This window comes from Porites lutea, chromosome 8, assembly GCF_958299795.1.
Source record: "Porites lutea chromosome 8, jaPorLute2.1, whole genome shotgun sequence".
Classification (NCBI taxonomy): Eukaryota; Metazoa; Cnidaria; class Anthozoa; order Scleractinia; family Poritidae; genus Porites; species Porites lutea.
The window spans coordinates 17,438,283-17,463,236 of NC_133208.1; the positions used below are offsets into that span (position 1 = coordinate 17,438,283).

The window sequence follows — 24,954 nt, forward strand, 5'->3', positions numbered from 1 at the left end:
CACCACAAAGAATGAGAGTAAAAATATCACACTTTATTAAAAAACAACGTCTTGGCTGGGAATTGAACCCAGATCTTCTGCGTGACAGGCAGAGATACTAGCCATTATACTACCGAGACCAACTTACAGAATCTGTGTAAAAATGAGAAACTTTATACAGGTATATTGAGACTACGTTTAAAGGTATCTTGAAGTTCCAATAAAGCGTCTGGAAAATCGTAAATGTTTCTGATCCCCACAATGGCCGTTTTGGGTAGAAAGGTGGGTAAAGCAAACTGTTCTTCAGACATCTGATCACAGGCGTAGAATAGATCTTGATCGTGTCTGTACCAAAACCAAATATTGCGTTGCACATCGTACACGTACAGGATTTTCCTGAGAAGTTTGGCCATTTCCACTGCCCAACTGGTACCTCCAAAGCATAAGTTACTTTCAGGTTGAAAGCTTGTAAAAGCCAGTACCATTTCTGCCTGTTTCACAACATGATAATTTCGGTGAATGTATTGTAAGCTGATGGGATTGCTCAAAGGTTTGTTCAATCGAGCAGATACTTGGTTCGTGATCGGAATGGCTTCTCCCAACTGTGAATGAGTTAATGGAGACAGGTATTTGCTTCTTGGGTGACAAGGTGGAATGAATATCTGTACAGGTAAACCAAAGTCTCTGGCAAAGCGTTCTGCTTCTAAATCGACTCCGTTAGCGCCACCACTAATAATCGTAAAAGGTTTCACGTCTGACATCTTGCTTCATGGAATGAAAGAATCACATTGTCAAAGGGAAATATAAACAGATCAAACAATGATGTCTTGACGTCAATGTCCAGAGAATGAACAATGCAATGACGTCATTGCCCGGACATGTTCAAATCCCACAGGACTTGAGGCTTTTAGGAGCATAGTCATCAAAATAAGTAATGGCTTTTTCACAAACATGTTCAAAAATCTCTTTGTTATGGTTGTACTTTGGAACGTTCGATAAAGTTGAAAAGGGTGTCAATGTTCCTTCCAGAAAAGGCAGTGTTTAATGGAACTCAAGCAAGTCACTCCGTCATTTTATAATCCACATCAGGTGTTCGATGCAAGAATTTAAAAAAGGCTGTCGTTTCTTTGTTCAGTTGATTAAAAATCTTTTTGTTCAAAGCATAGAGATTGTAATTCAACTCGTCAAAAGTAAACTCTGTATTAGCCAAGGCTTCAATGAGCAAAGCGCGAATAAACTCTTTGTAGTTGGAAAAGTTTCCAGGATCTAGTTTTTTCAACAACGTGTCCATCTTAGTGCACGGTGTCGTAGCCATGTCGTTCTTCCAGGTTTTTGAGAACGGCTTTGAGTCTTGTCAATTCCTCCTGGGCAGATTGAAGTTGCTGCTTCAACGTCTTGATTTTCTGAACTAAACTGGCGCAAAAAATCACGGCTTCTCCCACAATTGCAAACCACTCGTTATCAGTCATCACTGATGGTGAGTCAACAACATCACTTGCTTATATCGACAGTTCATGCTTCACTGACTTGTCCACCCTAATGTATTTCCTTTGGGACTCGTCTAGCTTCTTTTTGAAAAACAGGGTAAACAATGTCACTCGGTTGAGTCATGGTGGTCAAATGAAATTTTATCACACATCACACTTTTATCGCCAATTTTCGCATACATTCGGGTAATTCATCCTCATAAGAAAAATCCCATCTAGGGTCTGTTATTTCTCTTTCAAAAATGTACTGCACTATTTTACATTTGCCATCGCAATTGTCTGGCACCCAATCTAATCCTAACCCCTTGGCAAAAGCATCATCTTTTTCTTGAATACAATAGTCACATAGAATCCATTCCAACAATTCGTCACAACGCTTTTGCCACAAAACACGCTGAGCATTGACTTCTTGGACCGAGGGCTGAACGTGCAAGGTTTTGCGTAACCACCAACTGAGCTTACACACCAGGACGCGGGCGCAATAATCATGCCAAACAGGAAGCTTGCCATCACTGTGATTTCTACACCAATGTATAAAATCGCTAGGTGACATGACATTCGTGGTACCTATAGGCAGGTCATGGATCTCGTTTAAACCGATGGGAAGGTCCACGGTAGGGATATCCATGGCTTGAAAAAGCTCTTTCAGCGGTGGAGTAACATCTAGCAAACCTACAGCGGGGCAATCGGAGGGACAATGAGTCTGGTACCATCGTTTGACATCGGCAGCAACCAAATTCTGATCTCGTCCAGATGTGTCGTCAAATGTTAGTCCATGATCGTACTTCATTTGCTCATCAATACTCATTTGGGTCTCATTGGAAAAAGCAGACAAGTCATGTCCGGGAGAATAAGACAACAAAAGATGATGATATCCATCTCGACTACATAAACCAATTTCTCGATAGAGAAAAAACTCATCGGTGATTTTAAAGCCGTGACAGAAAGCAACAACTCCAATAGTCTCCATACTTGGAGAGTGAACGAAGTCTCTGGGTAGAGTCATGCTATTTAAAAGGAACGCGAACGTGACTAGATTCACGTCATCCACCCAAGCGTAAACAAGGTATTGACGTCATGGCCTAAACTTGCCCGCTCCCCAGGGAAGGATTGACGTCATGAACCAATTCCCTTAGGACCCAAATGCTCAATAAAGTAATGTGTTCAAGTGAAAAAGTCATTATGTGCAAATTTCAAGAACCGACCGTTCAGCAATTGCAACGAAGCAGAATGTCGGAACTTCAGGATACCATGAACGCTATATTTGGTTCCTCTGATGAGGAGTCCATAACTCGTCCTGACGACCCCAAGATGGCGAAGTTGGAAAAACGAATGATTCAACCTCAAGTACTAATTCAAGGAAGCAACAAACGTCCCAAAGGCAAGAAAACCAAGAAAACAGTGAACCCTAAAGAAGTGATCGACGATCCACCATATGGTGGAAATGAACTACGAGTCATTCCACCTCAGCCAACAGTGCCCACCAACCTTCTCATGCCTGGTCCGTCATTAGCAGGAAACATAGAAGAGTATCCTAGACCGTCTCTTCCAAGCTATGAAGAGATGATGCTAGATGACATGTTCAATGGTCCAAGCTCTATGGAAACACAACCTGACCTAGCGCCTGTGAAAGTGTTGGAAGAGGGAGTAGCAGTGACCCAAGAGGATCGAACCGTGGAATGGTGGCCTGCGGAGGAACCAGAGCAACTGGCTAACATGTTGGAGTATTTGGAAAATGAAAACAAACCACTGCATACCAACTTTGTCCTTCCTAACCAAGGACAAGTCCTGTGCTATACCTGCCCGGTCTTTTTTGGCAGTATGCAGAACAAGCAGATTGTGGCGGAAGCCTTGTGTAACGAGATACACAGCAAAATACTCAATCAGTGGGGAACCCTTAGCTGTCGTTGTGGATTAGTGCCAAAATTGCAGTTGAGTCAAACACCCAGAAACATGAACAAAGTCTTCCTAGGTTGTCCCAAACCTCGAGAAGCCAGATGTGGGTATTTTCAGTGGATCCATGAGCCCCCCAAACCCAGCTATGTACCCAAGACAGCCACCCGAAAAGCCCTGAAGAAACGACTGGCGGACATGGTCAGTGACAGGATGAGCCTGGAGAAAAAGCAGAAAACCGAAGGAGGATTTCAATTTCCTTAAATTGATGTAAAACGTGTGATTGTATTAAAGTTGTTTTTGCTACGTGAGTGCATGTTGTTTGTCATGTTTTACCCTTTCCCTGGGGAGGTCCATTGACGTCATGACCCAGACTTGCCCGCTCCCTAGGGAGGGAATGACGTCATAGGGGTTTCGTTAAATACACGGCATGTGTTGAACCATGATCAGTTATCATCATGAACTTCCACGGGAATGAACCATTAACCACCGAGTTTCTCCTAGTATTTGGGGATCAAGAGAAACCCTGTCCCTCGTATTATGGGAAAGACGAAGATAAGAAAAAAGTCAAAATGGTCCTTGAACAAGAGATTCATCCTGAAGTCCATGCCAAATGGGGTAATCTAATGTGTCATTGCCAATTGATTCCCAAGATGCGGTTAAGTAAAACTGCCAAAAATCTCAACAAAGTATTTCTCACCTGTGGTGGTTCCACTCAAGACGCTCGCTGCAAGTTTTTTCAGTGGATCCACACCCCGTTGTTTCGACAAAAACAAACAGACAAGAAACCAAATCCTGTCAAGACCTGGTTGCAACAAGCAGAGCAAAATATAGAGAAATGGAAAAAACAACAAACCGACCATTCCTGGTTCAATCAGTTTGCGGAATCCGCCAAACAACAAGAGCAGCAGCGGCAGACCAAACAAAGTGTAAATCCTTGGAAAAAATCCCTGCCAAGTACCTTTCATTGGAGTCCCGAGATAGCGGAGGTAATCAAGAAACGAGACCAATGGGATGACATCAATGCCATGGCCAACAACGAGTTTCAAACCTCTGTGTCGAAGACCTTTGGAAGCTTACCTCCTAGTGATGCCAGTTTAGCGTCCTATTTGCAAAAGAGGAAAAATCAAGGCAAAAGTCTATCGCCTGCAGATGAAAAGTATTTGCAAGCCTGTCATCAGCAGTGCAAACCCGTCACAGGATTTTGGCCTCAAAACGAAAAAGCCATTGCTGAGTTTGTGAAGAGACCCTGGCCCTTTGGTGACTTGCCGGAAAAAGTGTGCAGTTTGGCGTCGTATTGCCGTAAACGAAAACAACAAGGGTTACCGTTAACCCCAGCCCAAGAACGTTTTTTTGAACAGTTAGTAGATTTGCACCAAAAAGACCTTAACGAAGGTCCTACTATAAGATGTGTTAATTTTTAAGAATAAAACACCCTTTAAACTCCTCATATTGTTGTTTGTTCTTTTGTTAGGGTTAGGGTTTGGGTTAAAATGCTAATGAGGTTAGGGTTAAACCCTAGTCCCTTGGGGTTAGAGTTATGGTTAGGGTTATTTTATTGTATGAGGGTATTCTTGTCCCAGAATCCCCATTATCCTCTACTACCATGGGGTTAGGGTTTGGGTTATAAAGCCACACGTTTTACCCTACAGCGTTCATTGTTAGTTCATCATGACAGCTAGGCGCTTGTTAGAAATGACCCAGGCTTGGCATGATTGTGAAGTGGAATTGAAACAACTCCGAGCCCTTTTACAGGTCCGAGATAAACAGATTGAGGTCATGAAAGGGGAAATAGCTGCATTACAAACAGATAATGCTCAATTGCGGTACGAGTTGCTCTGTCCAAAGTGTCAAAGTTATCTGGATTCGAAACAACCCGGTGATACCATTTTGGCCATACCATGTCCTTCATGTATTGGAACGGAAGGGTATGCCAAAAACGTTTTTGAAGTATAAAGCACAGCCACCTCCTCATAGATATCATTGTTCACCATGAACACCTTAGAGTATAGATGCACTATGTGGATTTGTCAAAAACTAGCCCAAGACAGGCCCATTCCAGAAGAGCGCTGTGCACCTATTGCCTTATTTGAGTATATGATGGACACACATCGCAGTTGGGGTCGTTACGCTATTTACATGACATGGTTGCATCGTCATTTTCCCACTCAGGGGTCTTGGATTTTTCACTATTTAAAGACATACTATTCGTCAAGGACGTATTCATTGTCCTATTTGTTAGCACAGTGGTTCATGTATCATGGCGCAAAAACTGTCGAACGCCTATGTCGATCCTTCCCAATCTGGCTCGTTAGGAGGTGTGGCTAAATTTGCCAAAGCCCATGGACTCACTCAATCCAAAGCCCGTCAAGTCTTACAAACTTTGTTGAGTTACACGTTACACAAGCCCCGACGTCGCCATTTTCCTACCTTACCCGTCATGGTCTTTAAAGTCGATCAACAGTGGGTGATGGATCTGATGGACGTCCAGAAATTAGCCAAATGGAATAAAGGTCACCGGTACATTTTAACCGTGGTGGATGTCCTGTCCAAATATGCCTGGGCCATTCCCATCAAAAACAAAACAGGTGCGGTGATGGTGCAAGCGTTACAGACGTTATGGAAACAAGCTAGCCCCAGACAACCTCAACGGGTGCAATCAGACGACGGGACAGAGTTCATGAACGCTAAGGTGCAAGCCTTTTTTAAAAAACACCAAGTAGACCATTTTTCCACCCAAGGGGATACAAAAGCCGCTTTAGCGGAAGTGTTGATTAAAACGTTAAAAACCAAACTGTATCGCTATTTCACTGCCGCCAATACCCTCACCTACTTGAAAGCCCTTCCCCTCATCGTGGAGCAATACAATCACACCGTTCATTCCAGTATTCAAGAAAAACCTGCTCATGTGACCCCGGACAATGAATATTTGATTTGGAATCGATTGTATAAAAAACGGTTACGCAAACGGGCTCGTCCTAAACTGCGTGTGGGAGATAAAGTACGCTTAAACAAAAAACATCGGGTGTTTCAAAAAGGTTATTTGCCTGGTTGGACAGAAGAAGTCTTTTTAGTCCATGGGATTTCAACCATCCGCCCCGTTGTCACCTACACCCTTACAGAATGGAATGGTACACCTATAAAAGGCACATTTTATGAAGCAGATCTTCAAAAGGTTTTACTCCCCGATCAGGCATTATTTCGGGTGGAAAAAGTGTTAAAACGAAAAGGAAATCAAGTGTTTGTTGCGTGGAAAGGGTGGCCCAAACAGTATAACAGTTGGATTTGGAAAAAAGACTTGCAAGAACTATGAATGAATTTCGTATCACTCTCATCAGTGATCCCACTGATGAATTTCCCAACAATAAAAACAACAATTTTAAAGTCCGTTTACCCACCATATTGAATTTACCGGGAGACACTTGGCAAGCGAGTTTATGGAGTGTCTCCGTGGCTGACGAGGGACATAGTCCCACCGTTCTTTCCTCTAATCAGGATATAGGGTTAATCAAATATCGTTATACATTTACCCAACGTCACCAAGCAGCGGATAATTCATGGTTGGTGGACTTTAAAGCCAAAGACAAAGAGGTGACCTTAAAGGACGTGATGGGAAACGATTTTCCGGTCACCTCAGGTATTCAATTATGGCATAATATTATCACCCACATGGATCAAACCATGATGAAAGATGTGACGACCACCTCAGTCGCTTGGAAAACAGTCAAAAATGAAGCAGCCACTGTATCCTTGAAATCCACTTGGAAACCCACGTTTGAATGGAAACAAGACACGCTGGTTTTAAAAGCCGTCCCTCCTCAAGATGTCTATGCTCGCGATGCGGCCAATAAAGTGCAACCCTTATCAACCGTTGGGTTTCATGTCGACTTTGCTCAAAAGTTTGGCCTCCTTACCAAAGACAAGAACGACAAGTATCAATTAGGACCCAATTTAGACTATGCATTACCCACCAATACCTATAATGATACCACACTTCCTACGAGAACCAATCAAAGGTATCAGTGGTTAGGAGAACACTTTGTGGGGATTAAACCACACGATTTAATGGGAGGGAATGAGTTATTCAAAGTCAAGATCGAGGAAGGAAAGCAGTATATGTATCTCACCCGCTACGTCGATTGGCAATTCATAAACTTAAATGCCTTGTTTAATACACATGTGGGAACCATCAAACAAACGGTGATGTTGTATTGCGATGTAGTCGAATCGACCATCGTTGGGACCCAAAAACATTCGTTGTTGAGAAAAGTGGAATTGGAACGTCGGGGTCAGGGTCGAGCTACGGTAGAACCCCTTCATCGCGAATGGATTCGACTGCGCAGCAAACGAGTGGAAATCATTGAAGTGTCCCTCGCCACGCCTCGTGGATCCTTGTTGGTCCTACCTACAGGCAAAACACTCGTGACCCTAGGGTTTCGACGAGTATAAAAGAACCCTCTCCTCTCTGATGACGCAGTCTTTCATCATGTTGGGTGGGTCACTCACACGATATCATACCCCCACTCTGAAAGGAAAAGGGTTTTCACAAGAGTTGGTCAAATTAGCTGGACCCACATTGCTTCGATCCATTGGACATGGCCTTGACGCGTATGAAAAAGGAGCGTCTGCCGCAGAGGCCGTTAAAAGTTCAAGCCAAGTGTTAAAACGAGGTCTGAAACGTAAAATTCCCGCAGCCGTAGGTCGTTATGCCAAAACCAAAGTTAAAGAAAGCTATAAAAAGAAACGACAACGCGTCAAAGACATTTTAGGCGTGTAATCATGCAACGTGGACAAAAATCACAATCCCGTGTGAAACATCAACGATCCGTGGGTCGTTACAATTCACCCTACCAACGGGGTGGCACTATTTTTAGCCCCATGAATCCCTGGTCCATGACCTCCTACAGACCTTACGGGATAGACCCTTTGAGGCTACGTCAATTACGAAAAAAGGCGAATAGACGCGCTAAACAGAAAGGAGGACGTTTGCACAAAGTCACTTACCCATGGACCACCAAAGGTCGACAGTATAAAAGGCGTCGCAGACGACGTTAAGCCATCACTCTGTCAACATGCCATTGAATCTGTTCGACGTCCCAGACATTGACTATCGGTATGAAGCCAAACGTTGGATTCCTTTCAAACCTGCCAATACGGGGAGACGACCTATTCTCTTTACGGTCCCCTCCTCCGAAGATTACTATGATTTAAATGAAACTAAGTTGGAAGTGAAAGTACGTATGAATACGACAGGCACAGGAGGTCTTGATGATGATGAAACAGCTGCCTCAGATGGCAATGACACAAAATATGTGTATTGTGTCAACAACTTTGGGCATACCCTCTTTAATCAAATGAATGTGAGCTTCAACGGCGTATTGATGACGGAGCAAAGCAATGCCTATCACCACAAAGCCTACGTAGAAACAATGTTGAATTACAGTCGTGAAGAAGGAAAAACCACCCTGGCTGCTCAAGGATGGGTCAATGAACTGAATGTGCGTGCTTCATTAACCCCTACCAATGCTGGTACTAATGATAAGCCCAATCCCAGTGACTGGGATGGAAAAACAGGGCTCAAGTCCTTAACCCGCCGTTTGCTAGGCAAAGCGTATCATACCTTTATGATCAAACCTCACGTGTCCGTGTTCAGAACCGGCAAATGTCTGGTGCCAGGGGTTCAAATTGATCTAGAACTCTATTTGAACGACAGTAACCTGTTTCTCTTTGGAACGCCAGACACGACCACCTCCGTAGGCAAAAAGATTCCCACCCTAGAAGACAATGACATCTTTGTCACTTTGTGGATGAAAAAAGTCACTCTCAATGCCTCCGTGTATACCAGACTGCAGAAAGAACGTAGCCTTAGTAAAACCAAGAAAGTACAATATCCTGTGGTTCGCAGTGAAATCAGAACCTACTCGTTTGATGGCCATAGCACTCAATGGCAACAGGACAATGTTTTCGTGAACAAAGTTCCTGGGAAGGTCATTATAGGATTAATGAATTCCACCAATTACCATGGAAGTCTGCAACACTACCCCTTTGCCTATCAAAAGTTTGGAGTGACCCGAGTCCGACAAACGATTGACGGCGAAGAGTACCCATACAGATCGTTGGAACTCACAGGCAATACCAAAGCAGAAGATTTGGTAGGGTATGACCGATTCCTTACTGCCTCTGGGGCCTACAAACATCATAAAATACCTATGATGCGGCCAGGGGATTGGGGACAAGGCAAAAATTGCACCCTGTTCATGTTCAACAATGTTCCAGGCGATGCAGATGACCCTGAGTACAGAAATCCCAGACTCACAGGCAATGTCCGCTATGAAATTGACTTCCGCGCAGCGGTGGGTCACAACATTACCGTGGTGATCTGGAGCGAGTATGAAAATATCTATGAAATAGACCAGTGGGGCGGAATTCTTTATTCTGTCAACAGCTAAGATGGAGTTCGTAGCTCTGAGTGATACGGTCCTGAACCACTTAGCCAGACAAGATCCTGACTTGAACAAAGTGTTTCGAGGGGTGTTTCCAGCGGACAAGTTACCGACCGTTCCCAAAACGAGAGTCTTGAGTGATGCTTACATTGTCAACACAGACCCCGAAGGTCAACCTGGGGAACATTGGTTAGCTATTTGGACGCGAAACCGAGTGTGTGAGGTCTTTGATAGTTATGGCTTGCCCTTATTCACTTACAAGAACCCACAGTTACAAGCTTGGTTCAAGCAATGGAAAAAAGTCATTACCAGTGATCATACCCTGCAAGCCATGGACAGTCAAACCTGTGGACATTATGCGCTCTTGTTTTTAAAAGCCAAAGCCAGGAATGAATCCTTTCAAGATTTTTTAGCGCAATGGAACTCGCAAAATTTAGTATTAAATGATCGTCGTGCGGGTGAAAAGATTCAACGTCTAATTAAGACACAGCTGTCTAGAAAAGAATTAAGTTGTCAACAATCCAATGTAAGCCGTTGCGCCTTTTGCTATTTTTATGATTTACAATAAATATGTGTACCCAACTCTGTGTCTTTCATTCTTGAACATGTTAACCCGTCGGGATGAGCAAAACGCCATAGAGGGATTGGCTTTTACGCAAGCCCATATCTATTTGTTGTATCAATGGTACTGTCATTGTCATTGGCCCTTGGGTACTTTACAAGATTGGGTGGAGATTATGACTCTTGCCAGATCTCATCAATGGTCTGCATTAAACACCTTTCTGTTGGACAAACCAGTCCTTAAAAAGGTGGTGTTTACTACCCTAGCCTTAGTCTCTCCCAGACTGTATCGTGTGTACTTTCAGCATGATTACACGTCAGGATTCCCGTCGAGTCTATGAGGCCTTTGCCAAAGCCAAGGTACTGTATATGAGTCAACATCCCTGGCAGAATTTTGACCAAGACCAATGGGATGGGTCTCATTGGAAGCAGGCGGTTCAGTTGGCTCAACAACAAGCTTGGGAGGCCATGAAACACTATATTGAATGGATGGGCGACACCTATTTAAGAGAACACATGCAACTGATTGTTCAATTAGCTTCTCCGCGTTTGTATCATACACTATGGGACGAAAACGACGCACTGTGAGGCGAACACGACGCCAACGTCAAAAAGGGGGCGCCCGATTTAAAAGAAAACCCCGTTTAGTGGATAAAATTGCCGAAGGCGTAGCCATGGGTTTATCGGGACCCTCTCCCAGTTTTGCTAAAATTGGTGCTTTTTTAGCCAAGCAAGCTTTCAAGGGTATAAAAGACAACGTCCGTCATTATCAGAGAGGCAAAGGACTTGGCACCGTCTTATCCACAGCCGCCAAAATTGGGTATAAATTGGGCAAGGACAAAGGCTATAAACGTATGGGTGCAGTGGGAGCGACTGGTCATTACACTCACTTTCGTAAACCGTGGGAAACATGATTCGTCAACCTGCTAGTGTAATTATTGCCGGCCCGTCTGGGTCTGGCAAGAGTGAATTGGTCGAAAACCTCTTGAAAGAGAAAAAACTGTTTTATCCCTCTCCCCAAAAGATGGTTTACTGCTACGATCGATGGCAACCACGTTTTGATCGTATGAAAAAACACTCCAACGTTCACTTTTACAAAGGTCTTCCTCCTGAAGGAGCGTTAGTCAAATGGTTTAAACCTGAACATCATGGGATTCTCATTCTCGATGATCTGATGGAGGAATCGGGCAATGATAAACGCGTGCTGGATTTATTTACCAAAGATTCTCATCATCGTGGTATTACCGCCTTGTATCTAACCCAAGATCTCTTTCCTCCCGGCAAATTTGCCAAAACCATTAACCGCAATGCGCATTATGCTATTTGCTTCAAAAGTCCTCGTGACAAGACGGGCATCCGTAACTTGTTGCTGCAAGTATATCCAGAGAAATGGCGACGAGTGCTTCAATTATTTTTGAGATTGACGGCTCGCCCCTTTGGTTATTTTATGTTGGATTTACATCCAGCCTCCGACGATCGTTTTCGCGTATGGAGTCATTTAACCCAACGTGAGGGGAAACCTCAGGTTCATACGTTTGACGAAGATATAAAAGGAGATTCATTCACGAGCGATTCATTAACCATGGCCAAAGGACGACAACGACGGAGAGGGTTGGCTAAAAAGCACAAACCTGGGGTGGGAAGACAACGTGGAGGGATAGCTCCCTTCTTAGCAGCAGCGATCCCTGCCTTAGTGGCTGGAGGGAAAGCGGCAGCCATGGGAGGACTCGGCGCTGCAGCCAATTATGGGACCATGAAAGCTTTACATGCCTTATCCAAACAGAAGTATAAAAGGAAACGCAGACCCCAAAGGAGGACTAAAGCACGATGACGGGACGTATGACACGACAAGGGGCCTTTTTAAAAGATGTCTTAAAGGAAGCCAACCAAAACAGACGTCAACAAAAACTTCGCTATGCCAATGCAGATCAAATTAATGCTGTGAGTGAATTAGTCATGAATACCTTGCGTGGGGTGATTCGTCCTGGCAGAAAAACTGTGCCCAAATTAAAACCCTACAGCAAACAGCTTCGCCTGATTGCCAGTCCCCGTCAGAGTATAAAAAGAAGACGTCACCTCATGATTCATCAATTAGGCGCAGGTGTTTGGAGTGAGTTAAAACGTTGCTATCATTGTGCTAAGACCCGCTACCGCTATTAAGATGAAACAAGTCCTGTTCCAGCGACTGCTATGTGTGCTAGAAGGGTTGATGACGTTGGTCACCCTGTTGAAAAACCTTCATCAACGCATGAAAGAAAAATATCCCAAGAGGTGGGGGTCCAAAAACGTATAAGTATGCCCCTGGGACTTTGATGTTCATTCATTGCTGACCATGGATGGTATTAGTAGCACGCCCGTGGAAAACTCTGTTCAATTTTTACGGCTAAGGGATAAATACAAGTCAGACCTCTTAGATGATAGTCGTCTGACTAAAGCAGCGGGTTTAGCGGCCCAACAAGAACTGTTGCTAGAAAGTCCTGCCCCCGATACCTGGAAAGAACCCCGTTTGAAATCCGTGAACCGACAGTTACGACAATGGACCACGAAAATTCGTCAGCCTGGGGGTGTACGCGCTATAGGGCGTGATGATGACGACACGTATGATGACGATGCCAATAATTTAGCGGTGGGTCCCGTGCAACAATTTATGAGTAACATTGCTAAAATCCAAAAGGGTATAAAAAGGAAAGCCACGACCCCTAACGTACCACAAACACCTGTGACACCGGCTATTAAACAGTCGCCCAAGACTCCGGAAAGCAGAAAAAAACCCAAGTTGTCCTTTAAGACTGGATCGAAAGGAAAGCGTTTGTTACCGAAGACACCTAAAAGGAAAAAGTCTGCTTCGTCTACCTTCAAGACTCCTGAAAAGTCTTTGGAAGAATTAGCCACAGAATTACCCTTTTCAGACCAGTTAGGTGAATCGCCTTGGAAAACGCCGGGTGAATTAGCCAGAGACAGTCTCAGAGCCATAAGAAGACGTACACGCAAATCCCAGAGTGAGGAACGAAAAAAAGAAGGTTTAAAACAAACTGTGCTGAAAAAGGCCGCCGAAAAAGCTTTGAAAACGTTAGCCCCAGCCCCTGGGTGGAAACCCTTCGGTACTCCGACTAGACGCAAACTCGATGGCAAAGACTGGTAAGCGGAAACGTTCAAGACCCCGTAGACGGAGACAGCGAGGGGGGAAATTTGATTTTCAAAAAGCCATTGAGAAAACAGGCATGGAGTTTCACATTCCTGGTGGCTATAATTATGCTGGCCCTGGCACGAAACTAGCCAAACGTTTGAAACGCGGGGACAAGCCAAAAAACAGATTAGACCGAATAGCCATGGATCATGACATCGCCTATAGCAAAGCCAAGAATTTGCAAGATAAATGGAAAGCGGATGACGTCATGATCAAAGCCATTGATCGTTTACCCGGAAAAAAGACCATGACCGAGAAAGTCGTCAAGAAAATCATGCAAGCCAAGAAAAAACTCAAATTGTAATCTGCGTGTGTGTGTGTGTGTGTGTTTTTTTTTAATTATTATTATTATTTTATTATTATTATTATTATTTTTTATTTTTTATTTTTTTTATTTCAATAAACAAAGAGTGTGCACACAATGTCTCTGTCTCGTGTTAATCTAGTCTAAACTGTAACATGAGCACACATTGACTTTCCGATTGAAACTTGACCGGACTGCCATCCAATTCTTTGACGGTGATTTCAATGTCTTCTCAGTGGGGGGTCCATTTTGGGTGTCCACCCTCTATTTATACCCGGACCCAACAATAACATCACACAGAGATTGTATCTCGAACTTAGTTTATTTCTACATTAAACCTCCCTGTCGATTTAATGTTACAACACATCAACAATGGCGCCCAAAAACAAAAGCCAAACACACTTAGCCTATGTACAATGCTTCAAAAAGAAAACCTCTATTTATAGCTCTGATAGCATGTCGACCTCGCTTTGAATGCGAGCGTATCCATACGGATAGGACTTACGAGTGGCCCTATCGACAACTCGTTTATCGAACACTAACCCGTACTTTTTCTCCCTTTCAATCAATCGAATTCTCTTGTTGGTTTGGTCACGGTCAAAGAACTTCTTATCGACCAACGTGATATTTCTCCTTTCCTCTTGAGGGTCATCCAACTCTTTTAAAATGTTATCACGTAAAGCATAAAAATTCAAAAGCAACTTATTTCTGTAGTTCAGAGAAAACCCTCTGACTTTACATTCAACTTTCCCTCCCCTGGTTTCATACCCATAATTTTTCGCCCCTCCACTCGCAAATTCTATGATGGGATCTCCGTCAGTTTCGTCAGTAAAATCTCCTAAAAAAACACCTAGGGGAATTTCTACCTGCCCGGGGCGCCATTTGTAAATAACAGAATCCGTGTCATAATAAAGGACACGTTCCTGAAGAGTTTCTAAGGCTGAGTAAAGTTTAAGCCGCGCATGCGCGGTGGTGTAAATTGCTATAAATATATTGGTTTTCACATTTTGTTCCACTTCTTCTTCTGCCCTTGTGGTGACGACCTCTAAAACATCCTCCGAGCAGATTCGGATGTTACTGATATGGAAGGAGGGGTCATTCAGCAGAGCATAGAGGGCATGGGCACTTCTGATGACATGAGTCTGTGGCTTGTTGCTTCTTTCTCCGAATTTGCCCCAGAAGCTAGAAAAATAGAGAGACAAAGAGAAAAACAACAACAACAACAAAACAAATCAATGGGGGTTCTTAACTTGCAGACTTTGTCTGCATTTTACGTGGTTAACATGCAGACTTTGCCTGCAACTTATCCATACATTTCCTTCTAATTTTGTGTCCAACGGTTGTCTACTGTTTTCTTCCAAAGGGTGTTTCTTAAATGCAGCCTTTGTCTGCACTTTAAGTTAATTACTTGCAGTGTTTTTAACCACTTATTACCTGTTCAACATCATCTTGGCGACTTGTCTCCTTCCTGGATTTTTCGCCACATGCTCCAACTGAATCCCCTCTTTCTCGTAGTAATCGCGAATGTAGGCTTGCTTCTCTTCTCGGCTCCTGCACTCGTCAGGCCATCCCGCCGATTCTTGCTTGATCTTAAGCCAAGTGTTTACGTAATCCGCGAAGAGCCCCACCCTTCTATCCTCTTCGCGGAAATGAAACACTTCGTGAATCTTTAGGATGCGATACCCTAACTCGACAGCTTTCTGTAATTCTATTGTAGCCCAGGTTCCTCTCAGGGTTCTCTCTTGATCCGTGTGACAACAGATGTTGGTTCGCTCTAGCCACGGTTTTTCTTGTTCCTCTTTCACACAAGCAGCACAGAGAGGGAAGGTCAACTTGCCACCAGCTCTGTAGGGGAGGACAGGGTGGAACAGAAACTCGGGGGCCAAGATGTCCACTTTGGCGACGCCAAAATAGTGGTGAATATCTTGATCCCTAGGATTCGTATAAATGAGGGGGAACCTGATGGGGTACTCCATATACTTGTTGACCCATGGGTAAAGTGACGTCACATCTGCATATTTAATGAGATCGGGGTCTTCGACTTTACAATGCAATGCGACTGCACCTGTTCTTCCTCCATAGAAAGCGTCACGTGGATTGAGGGGAGGGACCATTTCCAACTCTTGGAGAAAAGCTTGTAACTCTGGGTCGGTTTTCTTTTCTGTCTTGAAGACACATTCCCACTTTTCCACGACCGTATACCCCGCTTGGCGCAGCAGGGCAGCTTTTTTCAGGGTAGCATCGTAGACTTCATTGACGGTGCGGTCTTGGTGGGAGTTTCTTTTCACATCTCTGTAGTGCTTGAAACAATGGGGACAACCGTGGTACCAGCATCCATAAAACTCAAATACAGTGTTGGTTTCTTCATCAAAACCGTCTACATAGTAGCTTTCTGCTGCTGTGAGGACTTGTACTTCCCCTCCGTTACGCACGTGGCGGACACGCCCCATACCTCCTCTCTGGTGGTCCTGGAAGTATAGCCATTCCAGAGCGATGTTACTTTGGTTAATGTGGTTTCCATGCCATCCACCTAGAGGCTCGAGGGCGATGAGGTCTTCTTCCAGTTTTTCCTTGCGCCAGAAGTAGTTGCACGCTGAGGCGATGGTCACGGATTGAATCAGGGGGTTAAAGCCAGCGATATCTTTAAATTCTCTCACGAATTTAAGGCAACCTTCTTTGAGAAGTTTCACGTCACTTTCACAGTAGGCTAATAACTCCTCTTGAAAATTGAAGGTGGCGTTACTCTCTACTTTCTGCTGGTACCACGTCATAAACTCTTTTCTTTTCTTATCATTCATCCCATCTGGGTCGTACTCTGCCATTGGGGGGTAACTTCCTGAATAATTAAAATTTTCTTGGCGATTGAAGGCATGCGGGAAGAACCCCTTGTGAAGCTCTGTTAGATTGAAGGTGGATGAAAATCTTTCCAAGGGCATGGCAAAGAAATTCAAGCTATCTTTAAAAATCAGGTTTCCACATTCAAAGTATAAAATTTTTGCCCCCTGGGTCAACGGATTCTCCACAGCACGACCTTGATCATAGAGTGCTTCTAGAACAAAGTTACCATCAAATCCACGAAGATTATGAAAGAAGGTAATGACTTTTCGAGACCTCTCATCATCTTCTACTTCCGTCATGGCGTCACAGGCTTCTAAGAATTCTTCAATGGTTCTTGCATGATGAATCTCCTCATCCTCTTCACTTGACCAGCAGATAAGGTTCGGTTGAAAGACGCGATCCTCGGAAATTGCACATTCTATATCTGCAAAGTTCAAGACAGGAGGGGGTGGGGGCCCTCTCTCGTCATCGTCGTCATCATCATCATCAAATTGAAAATACATGGGGTCATCAAAGAAGTCATCCTGTTGCTGTGGAGGGGCTTCTTTAATGGGCTGAATGTAGCAACGGTGAGCGACATGCGTAAATTCCCCACAGTTTCTACATGTTGCATGGTAGCATTTGTGAGGGTTTTTGGGATTGACTTGATATTCAGCGCAGCAGAGTGGGCATTTCTTCCATCTGTCACAAATACTTTCGTCTCCTTTTTTCTCTCCTTTGGTTTTGTGCGCTTGAAAACAATCTTGCCCATAAAACATACAATTGCAGTCAGGGCAATGAACGGTGGGCTTAACCCAGGTGGCAAAGTTTGGACAGGTTTTATTTTGACGGCAACAGGCCGAGCAATTTTGACCAAAGCAATTATGGTGACGCGAATTTTCTACATCATAGCCTCTATCACAATGGCGGCAATAATAGGATCTGTTCATGAGGGCAGGAATACTTGTTAATCCATCATAGTGCCCATTATACTTGACGAGACCAATCACATGGGGTGCTTCATTATAGGTGGGGTCTTTGAAGACGACTAAACATTTTGAGGGTTCAACCACGATGAGTTGGTACCCCTGTGGTCCTAGATACTCTTGGAATTTTTCTAATTCTTCAAACCCACAGGGGCCTTCGGGAACACCCGCTTCTCGATGCAACAATTTGGCCAATCGTTTTTGAATGGGTCTTCCCTTCCTTAGATTCTGATACTGGGAGCCATTGTCCACCCTCTCTTTCATTGTCATAATTGCCCGGGCGAGACAAAGTTTGTCTTTATTTTTGATGGTCACAACACACCTCTTTTTCTTGACCAATTTCTCCCACGCATGGCGGCCAGGATTGGCTTTTTTACCCCCGTTCTTTCCTCCACGACCTAACCGTTTCACAAAGGTGAGTTCGACATAAAAGCCATCTCGTTGGGGGTCCATGACTTGAGCTGAATTCAATTTTTTGGCTAAATCTTCCAGCCAAGCGCGGGTGTAAACCCCATTAGACAACCATTCTTCTAAAGGGACATTTCGGGCAGATTGTGACCAGACATGAGTGAATGAGTTTGAATGGACAGCGACTAGCAAAGAATAATCCTGGACGTTGAAACCCTCGTTTTCCACCACCCGCTGCAACCCCTGAATTACAGCTTCGCTGATGGATTCCCCTAGTTGTTCATCTTGCGCATCTCGCAATTGTTGTAAAGTAAGCCTATATTTCTTTTGGTCTACAATGCCACGAAACGATCTATTTCTTCCCACTGGTGTAAATTCTGCTCGGAAAAGTGGATTCCCTCCATGTTGCTCGAAGCGGCGAAAGGCAGACAACAGACCCTCATCATCTTCGTTCATTAAGGCTATAAAACATGAAAACGAAACGCCTGCATCAACACTTGATTGTTTTTGCTAATTAAGTCTACATTTTGTTCTTTACACTTCGAAACGCTTGAATTGCCATTATTTTTCTGTGTTTTACTTGAAATGTACCATTCCGCTATGCAACACTCAGTTTGCGGTTATAATTTAACAATGTTTTTGCTAATTAAGTCTACATTTTGTTCTTTACACTTCGAAACGCTTGAATTGCCATTATTTTTCTGTGTTTTACTTGAAATGTACCATTCCGCTATGCAACACTCAGTTTGCGGTTATAATTTAAAAACCTACACTTTTACAGTTTGCTCACCGTTAACCCTAGTTGGAGGTTATGCTTCGCTCTGTAAAAATAATATTCTGCATTCACTTTGTTTACGCATCCCTACACACAGTTCGCAGTTAAAATTCTGTATTTTACTTACACTTTCGCCTACATTACTTTTCATTGACGCTTTGTTAATAATACACCAAACATTATCAAAAATGTACCTTCAATGTCGGCATCGATTGCTTCTATTGAGGTTGGCTCTTGAACACCTTCCCCGTTGTAGTTGATGAGCTCTATAAATTAATACGACAGCATTAAAGCACTCCCGTTTCTGCTTCGTTTTAAACACTTTGTTTTACGCAACGGGTAATTAAGCAATCTTACCTTCATTTGATAAATCTTGGTTCATTTTCAAGCAATAACTTGGCTGAATTAGAACTTACACTTTGACAATGCTGACTCGTTGTGATCGCTAATTGCTCAAGACTTTAAGACACTTGGCAGTGAATGAACGATTGTGGGCAAATTGTCGTTCCTTTATAATCGCTGAAACAAAAGGCAGTATTGGCCCTTGAGTTGTTTTAGGCTTCAATTGCGTACAAACTCTCTGAAGCGTATTGTACACGTGTAATAAATAATTTTGTTACTGAGGTAGGCTCTTTCCATTAACGTACGAACTCATTGTTACCAAGATTGCTGACGCAATTACTATTTCACCTTCGTTCTGCCGGCAAGCAAATTGCTTATTTCTAAAAACGCGAGACATTACTTTCGCTGAGCTAGCGAAATGAACTTAATTTTCACGCTTTGTTTTCGGGGATTAGTCGTCTCATCTTACTTACGTCAATGACTAATACTCCCTCTTTTTTGTCTGCACGCAATGATCTTTTCGCTTTTTTTTTTTTTTTTTTCGCTTTCCCTGGTACGTGATGTTAAGTCTGATTTACTATTTCCCTTGAAACGGGGGACATTACTTTCGCTGAGCTAGCGAAATGAACTTAATTTTCACGCTTTGTTTTCGGGGATTAGTCGTCTCATCTTACTTACGTCAATGACTAATACTCCCTCTTTTTGTCTGCACGCAATGATCTTTTCGCTTTTTTTTTTTTTTTTTCGCTTTCCCTGGTACGTGATGTTAAGTCTGATTTACTATTTCCCTTCCTAATTGAAACGGGGGATATTACTTTCGCTGAGCTAGCGAAATGAACTTAATTTTCACGCTTTGTTTTCGGGGATTAGTCGTCTCATCTTACTTACGTCAATGACTAATACTCCCTCTTTTTGTCTGCACGCAATGATCTTTTCGCTTTTTTTTTTTTTTTTCGCTTTCCCTGGTACGTGATGTTAAGTCTGATTTACTATTTCCCTTCCTAATTGAAACGGGGGACATTATTTTCGCTGAGCTAGCGAAATGAACTTAATTTTCACGCTTTGTTTTCGGGGATTAGTCGTCTCATCTTACTTACGTCAATGACTAATACTCCCTCTTTTTGTCTGCACGCAATGATCTTTTCGCTTTTTTTTTTTTTTTCGCTTTCCCTGGTACGTGATGTTAAGTCTGATTTACTATTTCCCTTCCTAATTGAAACGGGGGACATTACTTTCGCTGAGCTAGCGAAATGAACTTAATTTTCACGCTTTGTTTTCGGGGATTAGTCGCCTCATCTTACTTACGTCAATGATTAATACTCCCTCTTTTTGTCTGCACACAATGATCTTTTCGCTTTCCCTGGTACGTTAAGTCTGATTTTCTTTTTCCCTTCCTAATTTGATATTTCCCAGTTTATTATGAAGACAGTTACTTTTACACTCTTTCAAAACTCTTTATTAAAATACCTATTACAAGCGGGACTTGTGGTGGAAGCTAAACTTCCCCGCCCATTTCAATCCATTCTTCAAATAAAGTTACATACAATGCAAAACAATTTTCATGCGCTTTTCGTCTATATTCGGCTGTTGCCCTTAAATATTTCCAGTAGTTCAGATCAATATAGTCATCAATCATTAGTCTTGAAGTTAAAATCCTTAAACAGTGGGCGCACAGTTCATCAGTACTTGTATTAACCCATTGGGTGTGAAAACAAAAAGCTCTTTCTCCGATTTCCTCTATTGTGCTTCTGGAAATACAAAGGGGTACCTTTCGATTAATGATGCATACACTCTACAAAATTTGACATAGGCTGCAAACAGGTCAAAGTCTTCTGACCGAGTCCTAAATAGAAGCCAGTCTTCAATACAGATTCCAAATAGTCCAATTCTTAGGTTGCAACTAGTACATGACTCCCCCGAATATACCCACAAGGTCACGGGGCAACGGGGTAACACTCTCAGTTCCACAAGTGTTGGTCTACAAAATAAACAACACACCATTCGTTTACCGTCCTATTCTTTGAATAATCTATGGTCCTTTATACCATTTCAAAAGGGTCTCACGTTCCCGATTTGTGTCTACCTCTTCGTATTTCCACGTCAAAATTAAACCATCTAGTGTTAGAACCAACTCAAATATTCTTTCACAATGACTACATATATTTTTGTTAAAATTCAGCCATTTTGTGAATGGACAATACTTCATCTTTTTCCATCTTCTTATTGTTTGCATAACACTTCTACAATAAACAACAAAATGACACGTTTTCACAATGACAGTAACAGAATTTTTATGCGCGGTGTCCACTCTAGGTCTCTGACAAAAGGTAGCAGTGCCAGGGTTTCTCTAAATGAAATTCAAAAACCAGACAGTAAATGAGGGCCTCCACTCGAAATCTGTGACCAGTCGAATGAGGTCAAGCGACGATCTACATACAAATACATAATTAGTTTTTAACATTGACCTAAACGACAGCTACTAATTACTGAAACACTCTACCGATTTAACTATCTGCCATTGCACGGATATTAAATGCAATTAACGCATACGCGGGCCAATGTCTGTTTTAATTTCCATTGCTATACGCTCGGTTCATAAAACGTACAAACAGTGCTACGGGTCACATTCCGTTTTGGTTTCCAGCTCGGTATACTTTTACAATGTGTAACGTTAGTCTAAATTAATGGAGAAAGTTGGCAAAATAAATTTTCATGGATAACGTCCAGTCAAGATCTCTTAATGTCCTTATGTCCATAAGCGTCTCTCTAAACAAAGAACAATCCACGCCTTTAGCTAACTTCGCTGTAGCCACCACACGTGGCTGGGATACAAGGGCAGGGTCCAGTTTAAGTCTTCTAACACATGCAATTCAATAAGTACGTACCGAAAACGAACTTTGTGTTCCTCTCTGAACCTGTCAATGCTTTCATTGAATTCCCTTTGTTCCAGCGCTATACGTACTGTATGCCATGGCGGCAAAAACTTTCTGGCTTGCTCCCCCGGGTGTGGCACAGCTTTCAGACTAAGTTCTTGAAGGGACATCATTTTCGATCATGAAACAAGGTACAACGGTAAAGCGAAATGAGACTTATTTCATGCGTCTTTTCTTTTTCCTAACTGTTGGCTTTTCTTTCATTGGTGCTTTTTGGATTCCCCTGCGACTTTTTCCAACTTTATTGGTTTAGCCTATTCCCTTGTGTTTTTCACACACCTAGCGTTTGCTAAAGCACATGGCAAGACACTCTCTGTTGTGCTGTTTTTGGTAACGAAGCAATGAATTACAAGGGCTTAGTGGATCCCAAAAACAAGCCGTTCGGCAATGTGCTACCTTTCGAGGTTCAAGTTCTCATTATGTTCTGGAGACATTGCTTTATGACCAATGACGAAAGGAAAAAGATGAATGCGGAATTTACCCGCCTTCCCCGTTGCCTTGAGACAAACATTCCAATGTTCGTGGCATTTTCATTTTCCACTGGTTACAAAAGTTTTTCGTCTGCATTGGAACGAAAACCATATCCTCACTCTTACGGTTGTCCGCACTGTTTCAGACGGAACACACAACAAGTGTCGGTAAGTATATTCATCAATTTCCCTTCAGTTTTATTTCATGTTTACCACTAAGATTTTTTTTTTCTTTTTCTTGTAGATTGATATGATTGTCGCTATAGGCAACGACGATAAACTCTATGATGCAACTTTGGCCCATATTTTGGACTTATTTAGACGGGAGCATCCAGAGATTCAGCTGTTTGAACTGCCTGTACACGGCAAGAGGCCAAGTCAGAGGATTATGAATGTGTTGGAGTTTTTGTTGGATTATTTAAATGACAGATATTCTCGTGTACCAGCTACCATTTCCTTTATTTTGTAATTTTGTGATTGACATTTTTAAACATGTAATTTTGCGTTTGATATTTTTACACATTACATATTCTTATTCCTTTCACTGCATATTGCATCATATGTTTTACTGACTACTCTTTCCGACCCCTTCCATTGATCACCCAAGCCTCGTTTTAGCTTCTTTTAGTTTTCTAACTGTTGGCTTTTCTTTCATTGGTTAATTTCGATTCCCCAGCGACTTTTTTAGTCTCGATTGGTTTAGCCTATTCCCTTGTGTTTTTCACACACCTAGTATTTGCATAGAGCACATGGCAAGACACTTCTGTTGTGCTGTGTTTTGATAACGAAGCAATGAACTACAAGGGATTAGTAGACCCCAAAAACAAGCCTTTCGGCAACGTGCTACCTTTCGAGGTTCAAGTACTCATCATGTTCTGGAGACATTGCTTTATGACCAATGACGAAAGGAAAAAGATGAATGCGGAATTTACCCGCCTTCCCCGTTGCCTTAGAACAGGCATTCCAATGTTCGTGGCATTTTCATTTTCCACTGGTTACAAACGTTTTTCGTCTGCATTGGAACGAAAACCATATCCTCACTCTTTCGGTTGTCCGCACTGTTTTAGACGAAAAAACAAGCAATACTCGGTACGTTTGAACGTTTATTTTATTTTGCAATTCATTTGCCCTTTGTTTTCGGGGATTAGTGGTAATCTTATTTACGTCAATGACTATTTCACAATCTTTTACCTTCAAGCAATATTTCTTAAACACACTTTTTCTTCTAGATTGATATGGTTGTGACAGAGAACAAGGATGAAAAGACATTCAACGATGCTCGAATCGCACTCATTTTAGATTTACTGCGCGCCTATTACGGTCCTTCGATCCCATTGTACCGATATCCAGTTAATGGAAGGCAAGGCAATCCCGTCATTCTCGATTTATTGGTAAATGGATGTCTTCTTGACTGGCTGATCGAGTGTTATTCCAATATCTCTGACTTTTCTCTGACTTTATAATACTTGTAATTTGATTAAACACATTTATTCACAACGTTTTTCGTTACTGCGCCTGCGTTCTCCCTTGTGCATGCTGTGTCTCTCCTTCTTGCCTCATGACATCATCCCTCTTTAACATAATTGCGACCCCGTTCCGAAGGGACCCGAGCCCTCCCCGATTGCTTCCGACGATGACCCGAGCCTCGTTCTAAGATATTTCCGATTTCCTTTCGATTACCCCTCTCCACCAATCAGAAGGCTGCTAGAACAATGGGGACCCAACAGACTACCAATGCTGCTGACGTTACAGTCCTCCAGCAGTGCCACCAGCCTAAAATATACCTCATCTTGTGGAGAAGATCACAGGCTTTCCACTGAAGGCAAAATCGTTTCGAAATATTGCAACAAATAAAAAACCCGGGGGGGGGGGGGTCCATCACCCCCTCCCTTGTACCACGGTGAGGGTATGACTGTGCGTGTACGTTCGAGGCTTAAGTTTCATTTGCAATCATAAACGAGTACTAAACAGGAAAGCATAATTCTGGCGCAGATCATGCATACTGCAACACCAAAGGATACGTTTCTTCTTTTTGGAAGCCACTAAGGGAATGCAAGAAACGGTCTCAGTTGCAAAGACATACAATTTGCTTAGCAACTCCTCAATCATGCTTTGAGTCCTCCCGTCGACCTTTCGCCATGGCAGTTAAGCATAGATTTAGCCATACTTTTAAATGATCAATGTTGTTGAAGTTGTAACTAGGAACACACGATTTTCTTTATCATTTTCAGATCTGGATGAGTGCACTCAGGGATCACATGACTGCGTTCAAAGCCTCGCGTCTTGCTCAAATACTGATGGCTCGTACAATTGCACTTGTCACGATGGATATATAGGTGACGGGAAGACATCCTGCAACCCTAAAGGTA

The 24,954-nt window shown here is 42.8% G+C and overlaps 2 protein-coding genes across 2 annotated transcripts; one reads left to right on the forward strand and one right to left on the reverse strand.

Annotated features, from left to right (window-relative positions):
- Positions 1 to 8,431: 8,431 nt before the first annotated feature.
- LOC140945267 (uncharacterized protein F54H12.2-like) lies at positions 8,432 to 9,808 on the forward strand. The gene has a single exon (XM_073394316.1). The coding sequence runs from the start codon at positions 8,432 to 8,434 to the stop codon at positions 9,806 to 9,808; it is 1,377 nt and encodes a 458-aa protein (XP_073250417.1).
- Positions 9,809 to 14,157: 4,349 nt separating this feature from the next.
- Positions 14,158 to 19,348, reverse strand: LOC140945269 (uncharacterized). The gene is made up of 4 exons (XM_073394317.1): positions 19,198 to 19,348; positions 19,035 to 19,106; positions 15,289 to 18,526; positions 14,158 to 15,036 (listed from the first exon to the last, which is right to left on the reverse strand). The coding sequence occupies exons 1-4, from the start codon at positions 19,220 to 19,222 to the stop codon at positions 14,295 to 14,297; spliced, it is 4,077 nt and encodes a 1,358-aa protein (XP_073250418.1). The 5' UTR covers positions 19,223 to 19,348; the 3' UTR covers positions 14,158 to 14,294.
- Between the last annotated feature and the right edge of the window lie 5,606 nt (positions 19,349 to 24,954).